This window comes from Sphaerodactylus townsendi, linkage group LG04 (genome assembly GCF_021028975.2).
Source record: "Sphaerodactylus townsendi isolate TG3544 linkage group LG04, MPM_Stown_v2.3, whole genome shotgun sequence".
Taxonomy (NCBI): Eukaryota; Metazoa; Chordata; class Lepidosauria; order Squamata; family Sphaerodactylidae; genus Sphaerodactylus; species Sphaerodactylus townsendi.
Window position 1 is genome coordinate 30,796,126 of NC_059428.1, and position 23,846 is coordinate 30,819,971.

Genomic DNA, 23,846 nt, shown 5'->3' on the forward strand with positions numbered 1-23,846 from the left:
GTTCAATAAGTGCATACCTGTGTAGCTACGCATCAGTGGAAGATAATTTAAAAAAAGATGTGCCTCTATCCGCACGCACCCCAGCCATGCGAATGGCTTGGGGCCATGCTGGATTCATTTATCCCGGCTGCAGCCCTCTTCACATTTGCTGTGCAGAAAGGGCTTTAGTCTGAGAGTTGGCTCCATACTTTGACTTGGTTGATTTGGTCATGTGGATCCATGCCACAACTTTGTGATTAGATTATTCCAATGTACTCTCCATGGGTCTGCTCTTTGAGTCAACTCATAAACTCTGGCTTGTATATAATGCTGAAGCTCAGCTAGTATTGAATAGTAGGTAGAATATACATATCATACCCATTCTTCAGTCACTCCATCGACTACCTATCAGTTACAAGATCTGATTCACGATTCATGGCTTTGGATCCTCTTATCTACAGGACTGCCTTGCCTATCATTTGTTCATCCGAGCAAAACCTTCACCCTGCAAATGGGTAAGGTGAATCGTCACTCATACAGAGGCATTTTTGTTGCAGTTGCCTTCTAGAATGGCCTGTCTGTCCCTTAAAAAAGTCCTGACAAAAAATAGAATGGCCTGACTAAAAATGTCATGAATGTTACACAGTTATATAGAATGTCACACAGTAATAGGACAATAGTATAACAGAATTACTCAGGAGGGCACTTTTATAAAGGGAACTGTAGTCTATTCCATTGTATGCATTTGATATTCTCTATTTGCTGTAAGTATTGTCCTGCATTTCTGCTTTTGTAATTCCATTTTCTGAATTACTTGACGTATTGTGTCCGATACTTCTTTGGACTCTTTCTGTTTTTTAAATCCTAGCCCTACTGCATTATTTATTAGATCTCTTCTGCAATTTTACACAATGCATCTCCCTTGAGTCTCTCTGAGACAGGCAAGCGATAAAATGGCATAGTTTAGTTTTATTTGGATAACTGCCAAGGGCTAGGAAACGTCTACTATTGTATAAATGTACAAAATAAAAAGTGCTCTAATGGTTAATTTTAAAAACGTTCAGTATTCACTCTCTCATATGTGAAACGGCAGACAAATGGAGCAGTGTATAATGCAATGGCTTCACGTGCTTTTTTTTCAACAGACGTTGTAGGGAGACATGGGTCAGCAGCTTTTCTGCAGAGTGTAGATTAGGGCTGATTAAACATTTTCAGGATTGTGGAAGATAATTAGTGAAGTAAAAATTGCTATGTGAATTGCAGCGCTGTTTTCTGTAACGTTTCCTGTGATAGAAATTATGAAACAATTGGTAGCAGCTTATTGAGGGCTGATTGCAGAGTAATTGTTATGTTTGTGCGGCACTCAGTTCTTAAATAATGCTGGCTTTGTTACCAAGAAAACTCAAGCACAATCATTTTGATTTTCTTCCTGTCTTGAGATATTGTGTCCCTAGAAAATCTGTGGTTTTCCCATACACTTGCAGATGGCTAGTTAGTTTAAAAGTACCAGCTGGATGTATATGTGAATAAAACGTATTAACTCATCTTTTTCACATGCTAATATTCAAAGTATCCTTTGGCTTCGGTACATCAAAAATACAGGCATTAGAATCTTCTGCACAAGTGGTCTTCAACTTTTCCGGACCCATGTGGACCCACAGAGCTTCAAGCACATGACATGAGAGTTACATGACCGGATGGAAGAATGGCATTGACACTGGTGTCAAGGCCAGGACCATGGTGTCAAGAGAAACAGGGATAGGAAGCACAAGCTAAGCACCAGGAAGCATCCTGTCATGAGGAACAAGTTAAAGATTAGGAATCTTCTTCCCTATTTAAACTCACCTTGCTACTCTGCTGCACTTCTCAGCCCATGGGCAAAGATAGGAAGAAACAGTATGGCCCTTGCCCTATGCATGCATTCTAGTACCTAGTGACCTAGTCCATTCAAGAAGGAGCAAAGAATTATGGGTCTCTAAGAATTCCTGACCCAGATATTGGTTTCCACTGTTCTACGCAAGCAACCACAAATTGCCTGTAAGTAGTGGCTGTATATTTGCTATTTGTGGCTCCTTTAACTTGCTTTGAGAGCCACTGATAAAAAGAACTGTTTTGTCTTTGTCAAGTATATATGAGATTTTCAGACAGCAGAAACTTTGGAGCTTAAGGAAACTTGCAATAAATTTTAAACTGCCATATATGACAGTAGAGATGACTGAATAGTATTCCTTCCTGCATACCCCACACCAGATACAATTATGAGTATAGTTATTGATTTTTCTATGGTAACCATTCCTACAGCAAAATGGGCCTGGAAGTAATATTAAATTACCTGATACGATCTATCAGCTGCAGATTTGAAAATCTGGGTGGTAATCAGGTTATAAATCACATCTGTCTTCTGTGAAAGATGCTCGATAGCAATAAGAGTTGTAAACTAGTGAGATGCATTTCTTGCTTCATACAAGTTTGATTTGAATTTCTCCAAAACGAATAACCTATCTGTTATTTAGTCAGGAGAAATAATTATGTTCATTACATATTTCCACACCTCCAATGCTGTCATTAATGGAAGACAAGGCAGTTAAATTAAATGTTAATAGATTGACATCCCTCCACAATAGTTTGCACTACTCAAGACAAAGTGTGAATGAAATAAAAGCTTTAGATTCACCCATAAGGGGCTGCCTTATATTGAACCAAACAAGCTATCTCAGTGTTTTATAGCCTGTGTGACAGCCGCTCTTTGCTAGCCCATCTAAACTGGCAACATGCTGCTGGCAAATTATGATTCTATTACTGAGCTATAGTCCTTTCAAAATAGTTATGACCTAGAAATAAAATACAAGAGAGGGTTACATAGATTCAAGACTGTCAGGTTTTGCAACAGCTTGTTTCTCAATGGCTGTGGCCCTCAGTAAAAGAATACAGGTTTAATTCCCATGGCAATTGTCTACCTCTATGGTAGAAGTTCCCTGACATCCCATATATCATTAGTTTAATTTACATGTGGAAACTTAAAGACGCGAGTGGGGAAATTGCCCATTTTGACGCTTGGCCTGCAATAGAGCTACACTGACCCGAGAGTAAGCTCCCATAACTAAAATGGAATTCAGTCTAAACCCCGAGTAATTCTATAGGATTAAATTGATCTAACATGCATGCAGATTTGATAAGGAAAAACGGGGGTGGGGAATTTTATGCCACCTTGACATAATAACCCACAATCACGCTTTCACAACCTAGAGGTAGAACAGGAAAGGTTGTTGCACTACTCGTCGTAGATGACTCAACCAGCAACCTCTTCTTGGTGTCACATGGCCACACCCAGCCCACAGGATTGCCTTTCTTTCCATCTTTTCCCTTGTTCTTTAGGCTCCGCCCCTTTTTCAATCATATGACGCTAAGGGGCCTTTGCAAAAAAGCTGTCCCCATGAGTGCCTGCTTCCTCTACTGCATCATTTACATAGAATTATTTTTGCGGCTATTTGGGCGGATCCTTGTCCTTCGGTTAACGCGACCGTCTTGGCGGTATTTTTCTCTCTCTTTCCCTCCCGAATCAGGCGCTCGATAGATAGCAGTCAAAGCGCAAGGCCCTACTCTAGGCGGAAGGAAAGAGAGCCCAGGAAGCCCCGCCCCTTTCTTTTCGGTCTCGGACGCCATCTTGCAGGTACACGGTGGAGGCCCGCTGCTTCTCCGTTCTCTTTCACGGGCCGCTCACGGAGCCTGTAAGAACTGGGCTCCTGAGGGGCGAGGAGGGGAAGGGGGCAGGAAAAAAACAATAGGGTGGAGAAAAGCCGAGTAAGCGCGCCGGGACGGCTCCGTCAGGGAATAGATGCCCAAGTGAGCGTGGAAGGCTGGGGGAGGAACGCGTGGAAGGCGGCACGTGGGAAGCCGTCCCTGGGAAGGGGTGGCGGCGCAGACCCTGCCTTGAAGTGATCCAGAAAGACAGAAGAGCGAGGGAGGACGGGAGGCGCACGTGGCGCATTTTTGGGCTGCCCTCGTGTTAGAAGGGCATGGCCCCCCCCCCCCCCCGAATTATTTTTCAGATTTGGGAGTTGTTTGTCCAATTGGTTTGCATGTAAGTGGAGAAGCGTCTCCTGGACTTGGAAGAACGTATAATGCCTTTTTTGGGGATCACATTGGTGAGATCCAGCGTTCCCCTGGGATAAAGTGGTTATTTATTTAGCATTTTTAAATTACTTTCCGTCCTTCTGAAGCTGCTACTGGAGGCAAGACACAAGCCCCTTCTGCACATGCAGAATAATGCACTTTCAATCGACTTTCACAATTGTTTGCAAGTGAGTTTTGCTATTCCGCACAGCTGCAAAGTGCATTGAAAGTAGATTGAAAATACATTATTCTGCATGTGCGGAAGGGGCCACAGAGACCACCAAAAGGATATTTTCTCCTCGACAGGCTCTCTTTTGATGAGAGGAAAGTTCTTTCAAATCATAGCTGTAATAGGGGAAAATTCCTGTCAGAGAATAGCTATGTTGGTTTTCAAAGCCAATCAGCATTGGAATGACTCAGGGCTTCCCTTTTCATCTGGGTTGACGGTGTAATTTTGGTGCTGCTTGACCACAAAGGGATACTAAGGTCTTTTTGCAGAAGTAGACCATGGCAATTCACCTCTGAACGTCTCTAGCCCTCAAAACCCAACTGGGTTGCTGTAACTCTGCTGTGATTAAAATGGACATTTCCTTGTTTGTCTATGAGTATGTTGAGGAGGTGGGCTGGTAGTGTCTGGATTGGTAGTTATATTACAATGTGTGTTCATCTTATTTATGATTGTGCTAAATTTTTGTTATTCATTTTGCTTTGGAGTTGTGGTTAAGAGATTGAGATAAAAACTTTTTAACCAACTGCTAATTTTTGTGCTAATTTTTTTATTTTATTTTTTATTTATTTATTATACTTGTACACCACCCTCCCCCGGTTTTGTTATTCATGTGGTTTGCCTTGGAGCTCTGGTTGAGAGATTGAGATATAGACTTTCTAATCAACAGTTGGGAGAAATACAGTAGTGCAGGCCAGGCATTCCCACTGGGAGTCTGCGGACTGTCTAAACTGGCCTTCAGATGTGTTGCTTCCCTTGAAGAGTACCAAGTGTCCACAATTAAAAAATCTTTAAAGCAGCCATCTCATGGGCCAGCAGCTGGTCTTTCAGATGCAGGTGGATTCTGAGTAAAGAAAGCTTGTGCCCCCCAAAAGTCAGATTTTTTTAAAAAAATACAATGTTGATTGGCTTTGAAAACCAACATAGCTGTTCTCTGATAGGAATTTTCCCCTATTACAGCTCATGTCAACATTTGCACCTTTTATCAGGAGTGCGTTTTGAAGCTGGAGGTCAGCTAATGCATGGTCTAAAACAGTTTATGCATGGTTTAAAATACTGATATATAGAAGCCTTGTCATCAGGTTCAGTTAGCCTTCAGCGCAGTTACCACATTTGGGATGCAAAGTGCTGGGGTGCTGTAGATTAATTTGCTTATTAGCTCCATAGGTAGATGGACAGATGTACTCAGCCTAGGGTCCTCTTAGTCATGTTTGTGTGCTGTCATGTTGTAGGCTGCTGCATGGCATCAATTTGGGTAAAATGTGTTTTTATTTATTTGGAGATAAACCCCCAGAGACTCTGCCCTTTAGAGCTGTAATTGAAATGTTACCTGATTTTGTATTTAGCTGTTATTTGTATCTTATCTACAAGAGTAAAATATATATTTCCTTTATTGGGTGGGTTCCCCTGCTGTTCACACGATTTTCATTTTCTATATATTTTGGCTGGCAATGATAGGTGTGTTACGTTGCCTCCTTTGCATCTTCAGAATAAGCCTGTTAAAAATCCTCCAGAGTTAAGTGTTAATGGGGCCGTTTATTAGTTTCACCAAGGTGCTTTGGGGCACGCAAGTCACTTTGATTTTGAAACAGGATCAGGAATTGGAGATAACTGCTGTCCTGTGTGTCAGATTTAATAAGGCTTTTCCTTGCATTTTGAACCGGTGTTTGAAGTTTCAGTAGGTTGTACTTGTAGAGAACTCAAAAGGCAACATTACAGTTAATTAAGCAGGTAGATTTTTATTTACGCAGGGTTTTTTCCCTCCCGTAGTAATCCGACAAGATGACCAATACAAAGGGGAAGAGGAGAGGGACTCGTTATATGTTCTCGAGACCCTTCCGCAAACATGGTAAGTGTTATGCTTAAAATTATTTAATTTAAATTAGTTAAGCTGTGTTTAAATTATTTAACTGATCAATTGGGAACTGTTTTGTGGTCGTAATTTGAATCATGTATGTTAGCTCCCCTGGGCTCGGCTTCGGCCGGGGAGGACAGGGCATTAAATCTAATAAAATAAAAAAATTATCATAGGAACTAGTGTAGTCGTTAGGGCTGTGATAGTTAGTGGGTTGTTTGCTCCTGGGGTCCTAGAAGTAGACTTCACTGACTGGAGAGCCAATTTTAGTGAATTGGACTAGCTTTCAAGGAAAGGACTTAGTCAGTGACCAGCTTGTAGCCAGTGGCAGGGTAATCAGGATTATGTGAATTTGTGCAGAATCATTACATTTCCTGAAAAATATAAACTTCTTTGTGTCCATAGCTGCCTTGAAATTATATCTAGCTTTTATTTGGTAGTTGTATTGTTGATCGCTACTAGGACAACAGAAGAGAACTTTTTATAATGGGTTACTTTAAGCAGGGCTAGAATTTGCTAGAATATAAATAAATCGCCTGAGCTTTCTCGGAATTGAGAGCTTGTTTCATATTCATGTGGCTTTCAGGTTAGAGGTAATAGTCAAAATATATTATGCTTTCGAATTAATTTAATTAATAAACTAGCAAACAAAGAATGAGTTGCCATATTTTCTGCTAAATCCAGGGGCTCAAGGAGTCTCACAGAAACCTGACCCTGGTTGCAGGCAGCAGCCTAGGGGGAGAACTTTAGGGCAACCAGATGAATCCAAAATTCTTACGATAACTCTGGAGTTTTAATGATTCCCAGATCTGTCACTTTTGTGTTTGTGTGCAGAGATTTAGTAAGAATGACTGATACTTGTGTTTATTTTTAATAGGTGTTGTCCCTCTGGCCACTTACATGCGCATTTACAAAAAGGGTGATATTGTGGACATCAAGGTAATTTAAATAGTGCTATCATGTTAAAAGTTGTTGTATTTTTCGAAGTAATACGAATGTACCGTTCAATAGGTGAACAGTTGACTGTGTTCTGGATTGTCCCAGAGTTTCAACTACTAGATTTTGTATTATGCTTTGCTTGCTTTTCATTTGCTGTTTCCTGCTGCATAGTAATACTTCAAAAGAACACAGTGCAAAAGCAAAGCAGTGAAGTCTTTCAGTTAATCTGAGCACAATGAAGCTTTTGCTATTTGTAGTTAGAACCATATTTCCCATGTGTGACTCTTGACTCCAGAATTAGTTCCTGAAAAAATGTTCCAATGAAACACTTTCTAATATTTTCTACACATAAACTTGTTAAAGGCAGCCATCCTCTGGGTATTGCATGAGTATCAGTGCAAATCCTTGTATTAATGTTCAATTTCACAACCTGTTGGAGCATTTCCTTGCTTCACCTTTGACTCTCTGGGGCTTGATGATGACTGTCTCCTATGATTGCTTTTCAAAGAGCAAAGTGAGCAAATCATTTCACCGGCACTGAAAGCAAACCAGAGTTGTCATGGGGCTCTCCTGTCTATGTAATTTTGTTTGAGTAATTTGAAGATAGGGGAAGGGTTGCTGTGTTTAATTGGTCTACTCAGAGTGTGTTTTGATCATCCATACAGTGATCTGGATTTGGTCCCTGCAAAACAAGTGGCAAGCAACTAAAACAGCTGTCTCTTGGCCCTTTTCGTTCTTCTGAAGCAGGGAATAGCATAGCCCAGAGTGGTTTGAATCCTCATGGATAAAACGGTGCAATGTTGTCATCAGTATGCAGGCCTCAGTCTGGCTGTTTGATTCTTCATGCGTCACTTTATATAACTATAAGCCTGTTTTCATTCTATTTGGCTCCTTTTTCATCCCTTATGCCAGAGTCCCATAATCTTGCATTTGCTTATTTCACCTACGTCAAAGTTATTCTACCGGGGGCAGCCGGAAAGCATTAGATCGTGTCAATTTAAAATAAGATCATTTTATTTATTTATTTATTATTTTATTACATTTCTAGACCATCACTACACGCCTCTTGGTTTCCAGCACTGCAGATAGCAATACACTGACAATGTCTACAAACCGTTAAAACCATACATCCATCCACAAACCAAGATGGCCAATTATCCCTAACATTGAGCCTCGCTAGAACTTAAAGGAGGACAAATTAAACAAACCATGTATCTGGATAAAAGGGGGGTGAAAAGAAAGAGGGATGGGGAAAGGAGGCCAAGATGGTTACCATTGCTTCTTCAAACCATGTGCCTGGTGGAACAGCTCTGTTTTACAGGCCCTGTGGAATTGCATCAAATCCCTGGTCTTATTGGACAGAGTGTTCCACCAGGCTGGGGCCAGAGCTGAAAAGGCCCCAGCGCTGGTTGGGACCAGCCAGACTTCTCTCAGGCCAGGGACCACTGGCAGATTTTCACTAAACGACCACAGTGCGCATCAAGCAAGTCAAATATGTTAGTAAATTAAGAACTACTGTATCCTTCTGATTTCCTGCAGTTATGTAATGGAACATTTCACTCAAAGTCTATCTCCAGCTTTTCTAATTAACTTTAGGAGTATCGGTTTTGAATCCAGTCGTTTGATTTAGGATAGTACAAAAGAGGGGATATTCTCAACAGGTTTTTATAATTCGTGTACTAAAATCAAGGTAAAGCTGCCAGTGTGGAATTCTTGGCTTCAGAGAATATTTTGCTACAGTCTAATAATTGGGGGTCAGTTTGAAAATGTCAGTGGTGGTCAACTGAATAATATGCCAGCCCTGTTTGTGTCAGCACTTGGCGTTTGGGGCTTCATGGCACTTGATTCAGCTTTATGCATACTGATCTGGCATTTTTAAGATGTCAAAGTGATGTATCTTTTTAATGTTCTATCTTAACAGGGCATGGGTACAATTCAGAAAGGCATGCCCCACAAATGTTATCACGGCAAAACAGGAAGAGTGTACAACATTACCCAGCATGCTGTCGGTATCATTGTGAACAAGAAGGTGAAGTAAGTCTGTTTTAGTTGTTGGTTTCCAAATTTGTTTGTGGCTAGACTACTCCAGCGTACTTCTGTCTCCCCCTTCGCTTTGCCAGTGAGATGCTTCTTGTCTCCATTGGCCATTCAAGTGGGGTAAAGAATATCCTTTTAAAACCCAACCAGATTATACTTAATTGGCTTGGATCCTGTCAGAGGAAACAAAATTTGAAAATTTCTACTGAACATGAATGTGTGTATATTCTTTTACTAATACAGGTTGGCCCAGTGAAGAAAAGTTCCTTGTATTGCCTGTCCTTTGAGACTGTGGGATCAATCACTGTCTGTTGGCTCAACTGAGGTGTTTAGCTGCCCTTTTCAATCCGTGGTAAACACTGTCAGCTTCTTCCCTTTTTAGGGGCAAGATCCTTGCCAAGAGAATTAATGTCCGTATTGAACATATTAAGCATTCTAAGAGCAGGGACAGCTTCTTGCAGCGTGTGAAGGAAAACGAAAGGAAGAAAAAGGAAGCAAAGGAAAAAGGCACTTGGTTTGAACTGAAACGCCAGGTAATACGTCAGCTGTTCTAAAAAGTGATAGCATTATGCATACCTTACCTAAACCGCAGTTTGGGATTAACCCAAGTCTAAAGTGCTTTATTCAAAGAATGGAATAGCTTAAGGGGTTTGAACGCTTTGTAGTGCTGTTTGAAGATGAAACACTTAAGTATTTGGGGGTGAGGGGGAGCAATAGTCAGGGTTTGATTGATTTTTTGGTCACTTTCAGGAAACTGACTTTTAAATAGTCACGAGCATTACTGAAGACATTATGTCCGTGCGTTCTACTTTAAGAAGTTCAGTTTTGCTTTGTATAGATGTCCTGTTAACGTTCACTGCTGTTTGCACAATTAAAATATAGCTGCATGACTGTTACTCTCAATTTGTAGAGCAAGGAAGTCCAGCATTAAAAGGACTACTTTAAAAAAACAACCAAGTTCACTAAACAAAACATGGAGTTGTTTACTTGCCAGTGGCCAGTAGGTGCACATGATACTCGTCTAGACACATTCCATTCCGCAGTCCAACAGGACTCCATTATCTGGAGGGACCATCTATATTTTCTAAGTATAAAGTGTTGGCATTTGCATAGTAGAAATAACTTTTAGTGGAAATGACATCTGCATAGTAGAAATAACTTTGAGGAAAGGCTTTTTACTGAGTACATGTAGCAAATACACACTTACATGTGCCTTCACCAAATTGGTCCAGAGTTTCAGACTAGATTGCTATCGCTATGCTGATGATGTCCAGCTGTCTCTGTTAAACTTTAAATTTAAACCTTGAGTTTTATATTCGGTAAATGCATTGGGAATTTTATCGCTGCTTTTAAATGTTTATTTACTTACATTGTGTTTTAATTGTTGTACACCACCCAGAGCCCTTTGGGGATGGGGCGGTATAAAAATCAAATAAAATAAATAAATAAATAATAGGTGGCTGGCCAGATACTGTCCCGATTGTACTGGTCAATTTCCTGGAGGTGGTGGTGAAATGTCTAAAGCAGAGCCAGCTGAAAGTGAATCAGTCAAAGACCGAGATCCTGTAGCTGGACTGGGGAGGGGATTGCCAGCTCTCAACCCCTATGCTGGCTGTCAGCAGCCTGGGTATGGAGACACGGGTCATGAACATAGTTCACTTGGCATTTTACCACCTTTGCTAAGCGAAGCAGCTGGTACCTTATCCCTACCAGCCACAGTGATCTATTCAATCGGTCCCAACAGACTAGACTATTGTAACTCACTCTGTGCATGGTTGCCCTTAAGACAATTCCAGAAACTTCAGCTGGTACCAAATGCAGCTGTTTGAGTCTTTACAGGGACTCCAGTGTGGGCACATATCCAGCTAGTGGCCCATATTGTCTCCAGGTGGAGTACCAGATCATCAGATTCAAGGTTCTGGCACTAACCATCAAAGCTTTAAATGATCTGGGACTGTCGTATGTGTAAGACCACCATTCCCAATAAATTTCCCAGAGAGCCAGTTGTGCTTGGCAAATAACTCGATGGTGGTCCGTGGCCAAAAAATTGTCTGGAGCCTGGTGGACTGCTCTGTCCTTTGAGACCAGGGCCCTGTGGTACCTATCATGTAGGTCGAATCTATTCTGCGAGGCCCATGGTTCAGTCTGCACTGGTGTCCATCTGGCCGGCTTTCCTTTCCTCCCCCCACCTCCTTTTCCTCTCCTCTGACTCAGTCATGGATGTCTTTATGGGAGGCTGTATTGATGCATCATCCCTCAGATTTGAGTGGCACCAAGATAGGATAAAAATGTTGTTATTGGTTATTGATTTCATTGTTATTGTAATGGTATCTGTTGTGAGCCACCCTAAGCTCAGCTGGGAAACGGGGGCATATAAAATAAATAAATAAAAAAAAATTAAAAACTATTGTACAAAAATGACCATGTGGTTAAGTCTTGGTTTTACCATTTGCAGTGGGAACTATTACTAGCTTAGTCGCGCTTTGCACTGGTTTTTAATAAAGATGTTTCCTCTGTTTTTTGTTTGCAGCCTGCTCATCCAAGAGAAGCACACTTTGTGAGAACAAATGGCAAAGAGCCCGAGCTGCTGGAACCAATCCCGTACGAGTTCATGGCATAATGTATATGAACAAAATAAAATCTTTTAGAGAACTGAAATATGCGTCACATTTCTCTACTTCATAATGTGGAAGCTGAGTTAAATTACCACAGAAATAGAATTCTAATATCATTTCAGTGTAAGTCCATGCACCATGTGTTACTGCCCGCTGCTGTCCTGGTGGAAGCTGTAAGCTGGAATAGGGACTTTTCAGATTCAGCCCTCTCACCTTTTGTGAATAAGAGTGCCTTTTGCTTGTGGTTACTCCAACCGTATGATTTAGTTTGTTTTATTTATACTTTTATGTATTTATTTTAAATTTTCACATTTAAGAGTAATTACTGATAAATCTTTGTCTAAAAAAAATCAGGAGGTTGATCTGCTTCATTCATGACCTAAGATAACAGGTTTTTTTTAATGAAAATGCTTTCGAGGTGCAGAATGCAGAAATACTACCTTAATGGTGTTCCGGTTAGTCTAGGACCATTTCTGCACGGTGGCAGAAATGGCTCTCCACCATCATAATTAATGCTGGTGGAGCCTCGAGACCGCTCGCACGGTATCATGTGGGCGGCCCCAAAGCTGCAGCAAACCACAGAGGTGGCTCCACACAGACCTGCCCCGAGTTCATCCACTTCACCAACCTCTCCTCCCTGTGCAGCTCTGGACAACTGGAGAAACACTCCCACGCTGCCCTCCGACCTCTGGGGGTCGGAAGGCAGCATGGCCGTGTCCCTCCAGCTGTCCAGAGCTGCGCAGGGAGGAGAGGTAGGTGACCGGAACACCGTAGGAGCCAAAAGCGACGCCCTCATGCCGTTGTGCTTCGCACTGCGCTGGCGGGAAGACGTCGCTTTTGAAAAAAACTCATTCAGGGAGTGCCGTTTTCACATCGGTTGGGGGGCGAGCATGGCCAGCTGTATGAACAGCGCCCCAGGGACGGTGTTTTTACCATCCCTAGGGTGCTGTTTTTTGGCTGTGCGGAAACAGCTTAGAACTGAAGTACAGTTCAGATCTCGACATCCCACTTATTCTTTTGAAACATATACTTTCTGATTTGAGGGTGAAATTCTCAATAGAGATTCAATCAGATACAGACTTGAACCTTGATTTTTAAAAAATCTGCAGGAAGAATTTATCAGCAGAGCACAGCTTTCTCATTCTCCCACCTTTTTGCTGCAGTCCACAATTGCCTCCCAAATGCACCCCAGTGTGTGTTTCTGTGTGAATGTCTCCGGCGACAACAAGAGGGAGTTAGTGAAAATCTCTTTTCCACTCTAATCGTAGTGGAGATTTTTGACTACTTCCAAGTCTCACACACTGCAATCTCAGCCACCAAATAAATTCATGCCATGCATACTACAGTGGGAACACACTGACCATAAGAAGGTGCTTAAAGAGCACATTGCAAAATGATTCGTGCAAGCAAATCAAACTCTGCAGAGGATAAAAAAAATCTGACTTGAGACCTTGGCACTTTACCTTGAGAGAGCCATGATGTAGTGGTTAAGAGCAGGTGTACTCTAATCTGGAGAACCGGGTTTGATTCCCTAATCTGCCACTTGAGCTGTGGAGGCTTATATGGTGAATTAGGTTAGTTTGTGCACACCCAACACATACCAGCTGGGCGACCTTGTGCTAGTCACAGTTCTTGGAGCTCTCAGCTCCACCCACCTCACGGGGTGTTTGCTGTTGGGGGGAAGGGAAAGGAGATTGTAAGCCCCTCTGGGTCTCCTTTACAGGAGAGAAAGGGGGGATATACATCCAAACTTCTTGTGGAAGAGAATGATGTACACTGCTCTAAGCTCCTTGGCGCAGCTCGTTGTGCTAATACCGCCTTGGGTTTCACTGTCAAACAGCTCTTAGCCTTTAGAAGCTTCTGATGGTCAGCTGCAACATACCCCCTCCCCATACACGCCTTCCTGCTCCTAACCCGAACAGCCACAAAACCATTTTGTCAGGTCAATACAGTAGCATGGCCAACTAGGAGTTAACAGGGTTAAAAGCAGCCTTCACATGGCTGCATAGCACTTGGAGATTGGGTTCAGAGATCTACTTGTACCTCTGAGATCCATCAACCTTGAGCCAGTGGTTCTAGCAGTGGGGAAGTGATGTATGTCAGTGGCTGCTGCATTATTAAATTGTATTCTGGGGAGATGTGAATTATTTATCAGTGTTGGCTGTGTGCTGCCTTAGAATTGATTTACAGGGGTTCCCATGTGGGAGGTAGGAAGTGTCAGGAATTCAGCAGGTGCAAATTTCCTTCAAATAAGAAGTGTGTCCAGACAAGCTAATGCTATGTCCTCTAAAAGCACCTTTGTTGTTTTACGATACAGCCATACACGGTTAAATAGACGCATGTGCCCTGTCACATGATACCTCTGGCTTTCTCAGAAAAGTCCTTAATTGTATAAGAAGACAGAGAGGGGGAGTACACACATTAGGGGAAAATATGAAAGGAAGCGTTCCAGTGGGAGAAAGTGAGGTGACCTTATAAAGTTTCCTTAGGTTATTAGACCATCTACGTTGTCCAGTACAGTCTGCTAGGCTGACAGGATTCTTAAGTTGAAAGTCTGCCTTAGCCCTGTTCTCTGAAATTCTCACTGAAACAGAGCTCTTGAGCATGCAAAATGTGTCTGTGCTACTGACCAATAGTTCTTCCTGATTCCTGACTCATTTGCTTTGTACAAACATCTCTTTCCCTCCCCCAAAAGTCAACCCTGATGCCTTCCCACCTCACTATAATAGGAGGTGCTTCAGAATAACTCAGGAGCCATCACCTTTGAGTCTGCAGAAAATACTGAAAAACAGCTGTATCCACAATAAGAGAATTCTTGGCTTCTAGCCTCAGAACAATTCCTGACCGATCCCCATGGCAGCCATTTTGTGGTGGTGCCCACTCTGCCCTCAAAATTCCAAAGGCTCACTAAGTTTGAGGACTTCTGCGTTATGGCCAAGAGAAGTAATTTTGGTTTGCCCCAAAATGTCCCTGCATCACGTTGGAACAATCAACATTCTGTTTAACTAGCTCTTCTGTTTTAGTAAAGCAAGGTTCAGAAAGGAAAACAAGTAGGTAAAGAAATTACTACAGCTACAATTATAAGAAGGAACTGGTTTGATCCAACCAGTCCAGCATAGTGTCTGGAACAAGGGGACGATCTCTTATGGATTATGTCCAACCACAGTTGGGCAACTGAGTTCCCCCCAGCAGCCATTCAGGGGAATGGGGTGCAGTCAGTGCAGAATGAGTCACCTCTGCTGAGCGATTAAGCCTCCCACACCGCGCAGCAGCCTAACCTGGGGGGCAGCAGAACCAGCCATCTCTTTCTCTCAATCAAGCCTCCCCCACCTCCTAGCAGCAGCCTAATTGGGGGAACGGGTTGCTCACTGCAGAACAACTCATCTCTGCTGGGCAATTTGCCTTCTTCACCTCCTAGCAGCAGCACCCTCACTGGGGGAATGGCGCGCACGCGCTGCAGAACAAGTAATTCCTGTTGGGCAATGGAGCCTTTCCTTGCAGAAGCCTAAACAGGGGGACAGGGTTTGCGCACAGCATAACAAGCCATCTCTTCCAGGCAACTGAGCTTCCCCCACCTCCTGCCACTGCCCCCTTTTTACCTCCCATTGGGGACCCCTGCCCTCCCTAGGTCTGAGTTACTCATATGAGAAGCTTGTGGGAACACACCTGTGACATATGTAGAGGTTATACTCTACTTTTTTGACTAGTTAAGTCCATAGCCTTGATTTGCGGGTGACTTCAATTTTGGTTAATCCCCTTTTGTTTTGTCATTGACTGTCATCTTTTTGTGTATTTAAATTTCTGTTTCTGAATCTCCTGAATTCCTTCTCTTCTTTGCTGCGGCTCTTTTTGTATGCGCACTCAGTCCCACGCTACCGCCCTTCCACAATTTCTGAGAATAAGTCTCTGTTTTCTTCATAGCTAGCTAATTTTAGTTCAAAACAGCCATGAAAGATGCAATAGCTGTTTACACTGTGTGATGCGAGTATTCAAAATGCCACACGAGTACATATATTTTGTCCTTAAGGGTGGATGTTGGAATATGTTTGTCAGATGAAGCAATTTTTGTTTGTAAATACCAAGCTGTTCAATTCTAATCTCTACTAAGCATGTAAGTTCTTATGTTCGTAAACAGGCAAAAGTAGTTTCCTTCTTCAGTGTCATTATTATTCTGATTTTATTTCAAGTATAAATGGAACTACTTAATTAAACGGAAAGGAAGGCATTGGACAACTACTCCATGGAATGCAAAATACAAGGTTTTGTTATGTGGGCAGCTGATGTAGGATCCTTAGATATCAACCATATGATCTGTGCATTGTCTCACAAAAACACCATATGAATATGTCTGGATCTAACCAGGGTGGAATAAAGGATATTTTTAAAAAGGGGTATCGATGAGCATGCACCGTGCAGAGCCAGGAAAAAGTCCCTGTCTTGATGGCTGCCTATAGTTGGTGCTTTCCTGACCTGCCACAGAAAATGCATACCTGGGGGCAGCTGCTGATCTTCCACATTTGTTGGGTGGCATCATTAGAGCATTCCACAGGGTTCCCATGGACTTACATCGCCAAAAAGGTGGTATAAGTCCAGATGCTAGCACCGCCCCAGCCACGCCCCAAAATGCTCCTGTGACAACGGATTAGGCAGCCTGGCGCACAGAAGCACTGGTGTGGCGCATGCTGCCATGTCCAGCAAGTACCTCAGCGAGGGCAAATCCACCAGTGTTGGTCTGTGCTGCCTCTACCAAGGGATGTGGCTCTCCTCCTTTCGATGGGGCTGTAAATTCTGACAGAAAAATGGACAGGTTCCTCAGAACTGTTCCTGACTATAACCCAACAATTGCTAAATTATGAGCAGACTAACAGCCCAATTCAGAGGGAGGCGGGGCTGAAGCAGCTCCTGGAGGTGGCATGCGACCATACTGGTGGATTTGCTCTCCCTGGGGCACTGACCTTGGTGGAGGGACAAATAAACCCGTGTGTGGCCGCCCTCCGAGATGCCCAGATGTGGCGCTGAGTGATATGTCAGCGCTCCTGCGATGTGTATGACCCCACAGGTGTATCAGGGGTGTTCCAGAGGCATGGTCAGGGATGGAACCAGTGTCAGTTAGCTTCCATGTCAACATTGCCTCCAGTTATGTCACTGCCAGGGCTGCTGACTTGGACATAACCAATGGAGGGGTTTCTAGTGGTGGAAAGGTTTTGTAGTAATTTTTGCCTCCCGCCACCAAAAAGCCCACTGGAGGCAGAAGGGTGAGACCGAACACAGCAGCAGCACCAACCCTGTGTGCCTTAGGCTCTGGATTGGACTCTTTAAAAAAAACAAAATTAATTTGTTCTCCAGACTTAGGAACAGAAAATCACAACCTCAGCTTGTTTAACCCAAACAAAATAAGAATGCTGGACAGTTAAGATACAGATGGTATGATAGGCATTCTTGGTTTGAAAACTTGGTTTTGAGTGACATAGCTTTCTGTTTCCTTTGCAGCAAAGTTGCAGAGAGAAGAAGATTGTACTTGCACTGGTTCTGGTGGGTTTTCCGGGCTGTTTGGCCGTGGTCTGGTGGATTTTGTTCCTAACGTTTTGTTAACGTTTTGTTAACAAAATCCACCAGACCACGGCCACACAGCCTGGAAAACCCACCAGAACCAGTTGAATCCGGCTGTGAAAGCCTTCAACAATACATTGTACTTGCAGTTTCAAGTGTCAGTGACTGGAAGAAAGGCTCCCACACTTCTTTAATTCTGCAAACCATGTAAAAGAGTTGTTTGAGAGAGCATTTTTCTAAAGCTAATAGAGAACAAAACTGCAGACGATGCCACAGTGTATGCTATTCTATCTTGATTTTACAACATTGTTTTCATTTTTTGAGTGATTGCATTTTCTGCATTGCTTGACTTAGCATTGTCTGATATACTTCAACGCTAGTTCTGCGATATGATGATAGTTCTGCGATTTGATGATATTGCTTTATATTAAGTAACCTTACCCACCTACTATGTAAAAGAGTTGTCTGAGAGAGCATTTTTCTAAAGCTAATAAAGAACAGCAGGGCCCTTCGAACACATGTAAAATAATGCACTTTCAATCCACTTTCAGTGCACCTTGAAGCTGGATTTTTACTGTGCGGAACAGCAAAATCCACTTGCAAACAACTGTGAAAGTGGATTGAATGTGCATTATTCTGCATGTGCGGAAGGGGCCAGGACTGCAGTCTGTAGAAAATGCTTCGGTAAATATAGTAAATAGTGATGAATTCCCCCTCCCCACAAGTTTTTCTGGCTATGGGCCTGGTTCTTATCAACCCATCAGTTTTTTGGGGTTTTTTTTGCTGGATTCAGGAATGCTCAATCCAGCTAAAACTGAATGCAGATCGAGTGACGCCTCCCTCCCTCTCCCAAGTGCTCCAATTAACGCTGGCTCTTGGATGCACCTTCGCGCAAAAACAGAAGGAAGCGCGTTCTTGGCGTCGCCTTCCAAGCGAGACCTCAGCCTCTGCCCTTTCTCGGCCACCCCAGCCTGCCGCTTAGCCTCGGAACGCCTGGGCAATCGGCGACTGCCCGCCGCCGCGCCCTTCCGGCCTGAGCCAAGCGATTCCCCTCGTCCTGCGCACTCCCGGCAGCGACGGACGCACGCGCCCCCCCCCGCCGCCTCCGCTGCTTTGTTCAGCCGGACCAAAGATGGGTGGAGGCGGCGCTCCGGAAGCCTTTAAAAGCCCCGCGCGCTGCACGGCGCCCAAGCAGAGGCGGCGCCGTTCCTGGGGAGAGCTGTCTGGCCAGCAGGCGCGGTGCCCGTCCTTTCTCGCCGGCGACTTTCCGGGGCTTGCCAGCGGGGCTGTTCCCACATGCGGCTGTCCAGCATGTCCAGCCACTTTCTCCTCGCCCCGATCCAGGAGTGCCCGGCTGATTATTTCGTCAAGGACGTTAAGCTGGCTGTGCTGGGGACGGGGAGCGTGGGGAAAAGCGGTAAGCCCCCCGAGAACAGGGGGTGGGAGCAGGAAGAGGGAGATGGCCGCGGAGGATAAAAGCAGAGACAGTCGTATGTCTTTCAGCGCCCTGGTTTCCCAGGAAAGGGCGGGGGGGGGGGGGGGGAATCAGAGGAAGTGATTTATGAAAAGCGACTCAAAGAAGCTAGGAGTGTTTTCTACAGGAGACAGCGATGTCTCTTGCAGGAAACTCCTCTACGGGCTCAGGCGCATGATGGATGCGAAGCTATTTTCCTCTCCCATCTGTGCTTCAATGTGCCCCTCTTTAAGTGGAGTGTGTGTTGGAGCATTCCTGCCCACTATAAGCTGCCATGCTGTGAGTCCACGTTCAACAAGTGGGCATCTGGATAGAAGAATCCCGAGTAACGCCCTAAACTCTTCTCTTTCCAGCTATGATTGTCCGCTACCTGACCAGGAGGTTTATCGGTGACTATGAACCCAACACAGGTGAGCTGGCTTTTAAAATATCTCCTTGCAGATTCTAGGTATGATACTTACGGGGCGCTGCTTTGCCTGGTGGCTTCCCCAGCAGACAGCATCATCTCTGGCTGGACATGTGCGAGAACTGAGCCCAGGCAGCATGTGGGGAGGGCAGCATCCCATAACCTCACTCTGCCTTTTCACTTTCCATGCTCCACAATGGTGGAATGCAAGGAAAAACAGGGTTTTGCTGAACATTTATGTGTCATGATCCATGGGGTTTCTATTTAACAGCAGCCCCATTGTCCCCAAACTAATTCTATTTAATAGCAGCCCCATTTTCCCCAAACTAAATGGCAAGTGTTTTTGAAACAATCTTTTGTTCTTATTTGTCCAGGGAATCTGTATTCAAGACTTGTTCATGTGGAAGACGACCAGATTTTCTTGCAAATTCAAGACACGCCAGGATGTATTGAGGTACGGAAATAAGCCAAATATAACAGCTATATTAGGGTTGGTTAAGTTGGGTTTATTTACTCAATATCTATTTGTGGGAAACTCCCATTGACTGCAGTGTGATCTGGTTTAAGCTTCTACTGCACATTTGTCGTAAGATCTTTGTTCTTTGCTGCACTCCATGACTGAAAGAATGTTGAATGTTCATTCAGTGCTGGAGGAAACAAAAATTGTTGCATAGAATACAATGCAAAGTGGGATTTGGCTGCAAGCTGATCCCAGGCATGCTTTCTTGCAGGTAAGTCCTGTTGAGTCAGATCCTAACAGGATGAAATCTTAGGATACATCCTATTGGGTGTGCATTTTCTTGGATCAAGCTGCATTGTGGAGGGCTGTAGTTTTGGTCTCTCCTTAGCTATTTGAAATACGGTGTGATCTAATATGCATGCTTGATAATTTTGCTACGGAAAACAAAAGCATTCTAGGGTCTGGGTGCATTTGATCAGTGCCAAATGTGCATGTTGGAGAAGAAACATACCTTAACAGTCTAGATTCAAGAGCAAGCGGTAATTGATATACTACCAATTCTGTTGGTAAACTGTCAACTGACTCTTCAGAACACTGAAAATTACATGGTGCTGTCCTGTACAACCCTGTTCCATTTGCTGTTTCTAAACATTTCAGTTGGCTGTTAGCAATAGCCCCAAAGCTGAATCTGCTCTACAATTAAAAGCTGGTCAGTCTGTTATCCTAAGTAGGCAGCCTCCACTTCAGTAGGGGAATTAGACGGAAACAGAGGGGGTAACTAGGATCAATAATCTATATAATAGCAGGACAGTAGAAGGAGGAGTAGTAGTTTGGATTTAAACCCCCTTTTCTCTCTTGTAAGGGGCTTACTCTCTTTTCTTTTTTTTCTCCCCCTCCCCAACAACAAACACCCTGTGAGGTGGGTGGGGCTGAGAGAGCTCCGAAGAACTTTGACTAGTCACCCAGCTGGCATGTGTTGGAGTACATAAGCTAATCTGGTTCACCAGATAAGCCTCCACAGCTTAAGTGGCAGAGTGGGGAATCAAACCCAGTTCTCCAAATTAGAGTGCATCTGCTCTTAATGCCATGCTGGCTCTGGATGAAAACTCTCAAATGAGCAGGCAGTTGTATAATTAAAAGGGTTTTTTATTAAATAATTGAGTAATAAAACAAGAAGGTATATCTCAAGCAGCGATCATACACAGACCAAGTTTACAAGAGCTGACTAAGAGAAAGGGAAGCTGGATAGGGCTAGTTTTCAGCCTTGAATGGACGTCCGGGAAAGCAGCATCCAGTAACAAAGGAAAGGGCTTACATAGAAGTGGGGATGTACACATGGATTCAGAATACACATACTACAAATGGCCAAATGATCAATATTTATAAGACACCCATTTTGTCTTGCTCTTAAGAACATAAGAACAAGCCAGCTGGATCAGACCAAAGTCCATCTAGTCCAGCTCTCTGCTACTCGCAGTGGCCCATCAGGTGCCTTTGGGAGCTCACATGTAGGATGTGAACAGTTTTCTGCCAGTTTTTGGCCCCCATGCCTCTGTGGCAGCCTTTAGAGGGAGTGGGGGTAGGTCTGACTTTTTTACAAGTATTTTGAGGTATGTGAACCTTGGAAGCTGCAGTATTGAGCCACCTATTTATTTTTTATTTTATTAGTTTTATATCCCGCCCCATCCCCGAAGGTTTAAACATACATAATTTAAAACATCCCAATTTAAAACCTTAAAGCCAATTATAAAATTATTACAATAACACTGGTTAATAGATGATATAAATTAATCTGTCCCACTATTTCCACCCCCTCCTTCCCCCCACTTCCCCCGGAGACCAAAAGATGTTTTAGTATATTTGATCAATCCGACTGGCTAGTTGAGAAAGTCCTGGTGGAACAGCCACATCTTGCAGACTCTGTGGAATTGGCATAGTTTCTACAAGGCTCTGACATCAGCAGGTAGTTGGTTCCACCAGGCTGGAGCCAGGGCTGATGTCTCTCAGGCCGGGGATTGCCAGGAGGTTCCTCTCCGATGAATGGAGGAGCCTTGTAGGGCAGTAAGGGGAGAGTAAAGTTCTGCCTGCTCTGACTAGCAGTGGCTTTCCTTTCCAGCACTACCTGAGATCCTTTCAGTTGACGGGGACAGTGATTAATCCAGACACTTTCTGCATGCCTTAAAGTCACAGCGTCTTATTTTAATAGCTGTTAATTTGCTGTAAACAGAGTTTTCTGCTGGTGACTTATATGCATTCTCTTGTGATCTCTCTTCAGTTGCAAGAAGACATCCCACAGATGTTGGATTCGCTGTCCAGATGTCTGAAGTGGGCAGATGGTTTCCTCTTGGTCTATTCTGTGACAGACTACCATAGCTACCAGTCTATCCGTCCCCTCTATCAGCAGATCCAGAAGAGCCGTCCAGACTCTAAAACCCCTGTCATTATAGTAGGCAACAAAGGGGACTTGACTCATGCCAGACAAGTAGCAGCAAAGGAAGGCCTGCAGCTGGCCAATGAGCTGGGCAGTGTATTTCTAGAAATCTCCACTAGTGATAATTGCCAAGGGGTGTGTGATGTGTTCCACTATCTTTGCAAAGAAGTCAGTAAATTGCACAGCTGTGGCAGTGGGGAGAAAAGAAGATCGTCCATCATTCCACGGCCCAAATCTCCCAACATGCAAGACCTCAAGAGACGTTTCAGGCAGGCCTTATCTTACAAGGTGAAATGAATCATCACCTGCTGTCATATAGACTGTTTTGTAAAGAAAATTTTTATAAAAATATTTTATTTTTTTATGGATGGATGCTGTTGATATGTACATTTGAAAAACATTCAGGTTTTTTGTGTTCAATTTTTCTATCAAATTTTATAGGTGAGATCAGGACAGAATTGCAACAAGGATCTGCTGATAGTTTGAGAAAGACCGAATGCACTTTCACACATGCTGAGCAATGCACTTTCGATCCATTTTGAAGCACTTTGCAACTGAATTTTACTGTGTGAAGGGGCAAAATCCATTTGCAAACTATCACTAAAGTGTATTATTCATGTGTAAAAGTGCCCTTCAAGAGACTTGGGTCCCATCTCTCCATTTAACAATCCTATGCTTCTTAATTAAATTAGAAGTATTTGGCTTTCAGCTTGGACAAACATCAACAATACTGAAGTATCTTGAATTTCAGAGCTTTGGTTTGATTGGATTGGGTCAATAGGGCTGCCCATTTCTCTCCATCACTGTGCCTTGGATTCTGGTTCAAAACACATTGAAGTCTCACTGATTTTGCTAGAACTTTCTTCAAAAGGCTGCCCGTTCCTCCTGTATGTGGACATGGGAATAGTGTTGCAGGAGTTGGTCACTTTTGTAAAATACTGTGAGTGGCAATGCTCTTTTCTATAATTGCAAAATATTATTAAAGAGAAAATCATAAAATGGTCGAGTCATTTTTTCTTCTTTAAAAATAAACTACTTTCTAGAAACTTGAGTCAGTGCATCTAATCTGGTATGGATCTAGGCCACAATCCAAAGAACTCTGCCAATAGGTCTGCTAGTCTAAGAGGCTTTTGGGCTTGCGTTTTGTGAATATGGTAAAAAGCTTTTGAAGCAAAGGGAATTTGCAATTTTGATGGCTAAAGTCAATTGTTCAGCAATCTTACCAGGCATTTCTCAGTGGTTCAGCTTCTATGTACTGTAGGTTCTCAATCAGAGCAATAATTCTTTGTACACTTACTCTCAACAAGTTTCCATGAACTCCTGAGCCTTATTTCCAAACTAACATGCATGGATAGAATCAGGTTAAGGAGCAATCCCAAATGGGTCTACTCAGAAGTAAATCCTATTTTTTCTAACTCTGTTGTACTCCTGAGTAAACACGACTAGCATCAATGTTGAGATCAGTATTAACATCTCAGTATTAGAGTATGACTTTATGCAGCTGATCCATATTGATGCTAATTTTGAACTACTACTACTACAAAAAGAAAAGAAAAGCACTCCCTCAAGAAAACCTTTGACCCAAGACCAACAATTAAAGGATCCTGAACTGACATAGTGGATAACAATTGTAATATATGAACAGGAAGATCTACTGTCATAATATATGACAGATTCACATATACAAGCTACAATAACCAAAATCAAAGTACGGTACATCAGATATTTCAGCTGCAATAGTCAGTGACAAAGTATGTTACA

At 43.2% G+C, this 23,846-nt stretch overlaps 2 protein-coding genes and 2 non-coding genes across 5 annotated transcripts; all 4 read left to right on the top strand.

Annotated features, from left to right (window-relative positions):
* The first annotated feature begins 3,572 nt into the window (after nucleotides 1-3,572).
* Nucleotides 3,573-11,807, top strand: RPL21 (ribosomal protein L21). Of its 2 annotated transcripts, none has more exons than XM_048494835.1 (6): nucleotides 3,573-3,649; nucleotides 6,089-6,167; nucleotides 7,051-7,112; nucleotides 9,034-9,146; nucleotides 9,532-9,682; nucleotides 11,680-11,807. In XM_048494835.1, the coding sequence occupies exons 2-6, from the start codon at nucleotides 6,101-6,103 to the stop codon at nucleotides 11,767-11,769; spliced, it is 483 nt and encodes a 160-aa protein (XP_048350792.1). In that variant the 5' UTR covers nucleotides 3,573-3,649; nucleotides 6,089-6,100; the 3' UTR covers nucleotides 11,770-11,807. The 2 variants fall into 2 exon arrangements, with proteins under 2 accessions (XP_048350792.1, XP_048350794.1); XM_048494837.1 differs by having other exon boundaries at nucleotides 3,611-3,707.
* On the top strand, nucleotides 7,582-7,658 carry LOC125432265. The gene has a single exon (XR_007244441.1). It is a non-coding gene; the product is annotated as a small nucleolar RNA SNORD102 (small nucleolar RNA).
* LOC125432277 lies at nucleotides 9,211-9,340 on the top strand. The gene has a single exon (XR_007244451.1). It is a non-coding gene; the product is annotated as a small nucleolar RNA SNORA27 (small nucleolar RNA).
* A 6,628-nt stretch (nucleotides 11,808-18,435) lies between the features above and the next one.
* On the top strand, nucleotides 18,436-23,084 carry RASL11A (RAS like family 11 member A). The gene is made up of 4 exons (XM_048494480.1): nucleotides 18,436-18,731; nucleotides 19,142-19,198; nucleotides 19,569-19,648; nucleotides 21,930-23,084. The coding sequence occupies exons 1-4, from the start codon at nucleotides 18,611-18,613 to the stop codon at nucleotides 22,380-22,382; spliced, it is 711 nt and encodes a 236-aa protein (XP_048350437.1). The 5' UTR covers nucleotides 18,436-18,610; the 3' UTR covers nucleotides 22,383-23,084.
* Nucleotides 23,085-23,846: the final 762 nt, after the last annotated feature.

What these genes read in the sequence shown, in the direction of transcription:
- RASL11A (XM_048494480.1), top strand. Translation starts at nt 18,611, where the DNA reads ATGCGGCTGTCCAGCATGTCCAGCCACTTTCTCCTCGCCCCGATCCAG. An exon ending in TGACTATGAACCCAACACAG is followed by an intron (nt 19,199 to 19,568) that starts GTGAGCTGGCTT and finishes TTATTTGTCCAG; the next exon opens with GGAATCTGTATTCAAGACTT. An exon ending in ACACGCCAGGATGTATTGAG is followed by an intron (nt 19,649 to 21,929) that starts GTACGGAAATAA and finishes ATCTCTCTTCAG; the next exon opens with TTGCAAGAAGACATCCCACA.
- RPL21 (XM_048494835.1), top strand. Translation starts at nt 6,101, where the DNA reads ATGACCAATACAAAGGGGAAGAGGAGAGGGACTCGTTATATGTTCTCG. An exon ending in GAGACCCTTCCGCAAACATG is followed by an intron (nt 6,168 to 7,050) that starts GTAAGTGTTATG and finishes TATTTTTAATAG; the next exon opens with GTGTTGTCCCTCTGGCCACT. An exon ending in ATTGTGAACAAGAAGGTGAA is followed by an intron (nt 9,147 to 9,531) that starts GTAAGTCTGTTT and finishes TTCCCTTTTTAG; the next exon opens with GGGCAAGATCCTTGCCAAGA.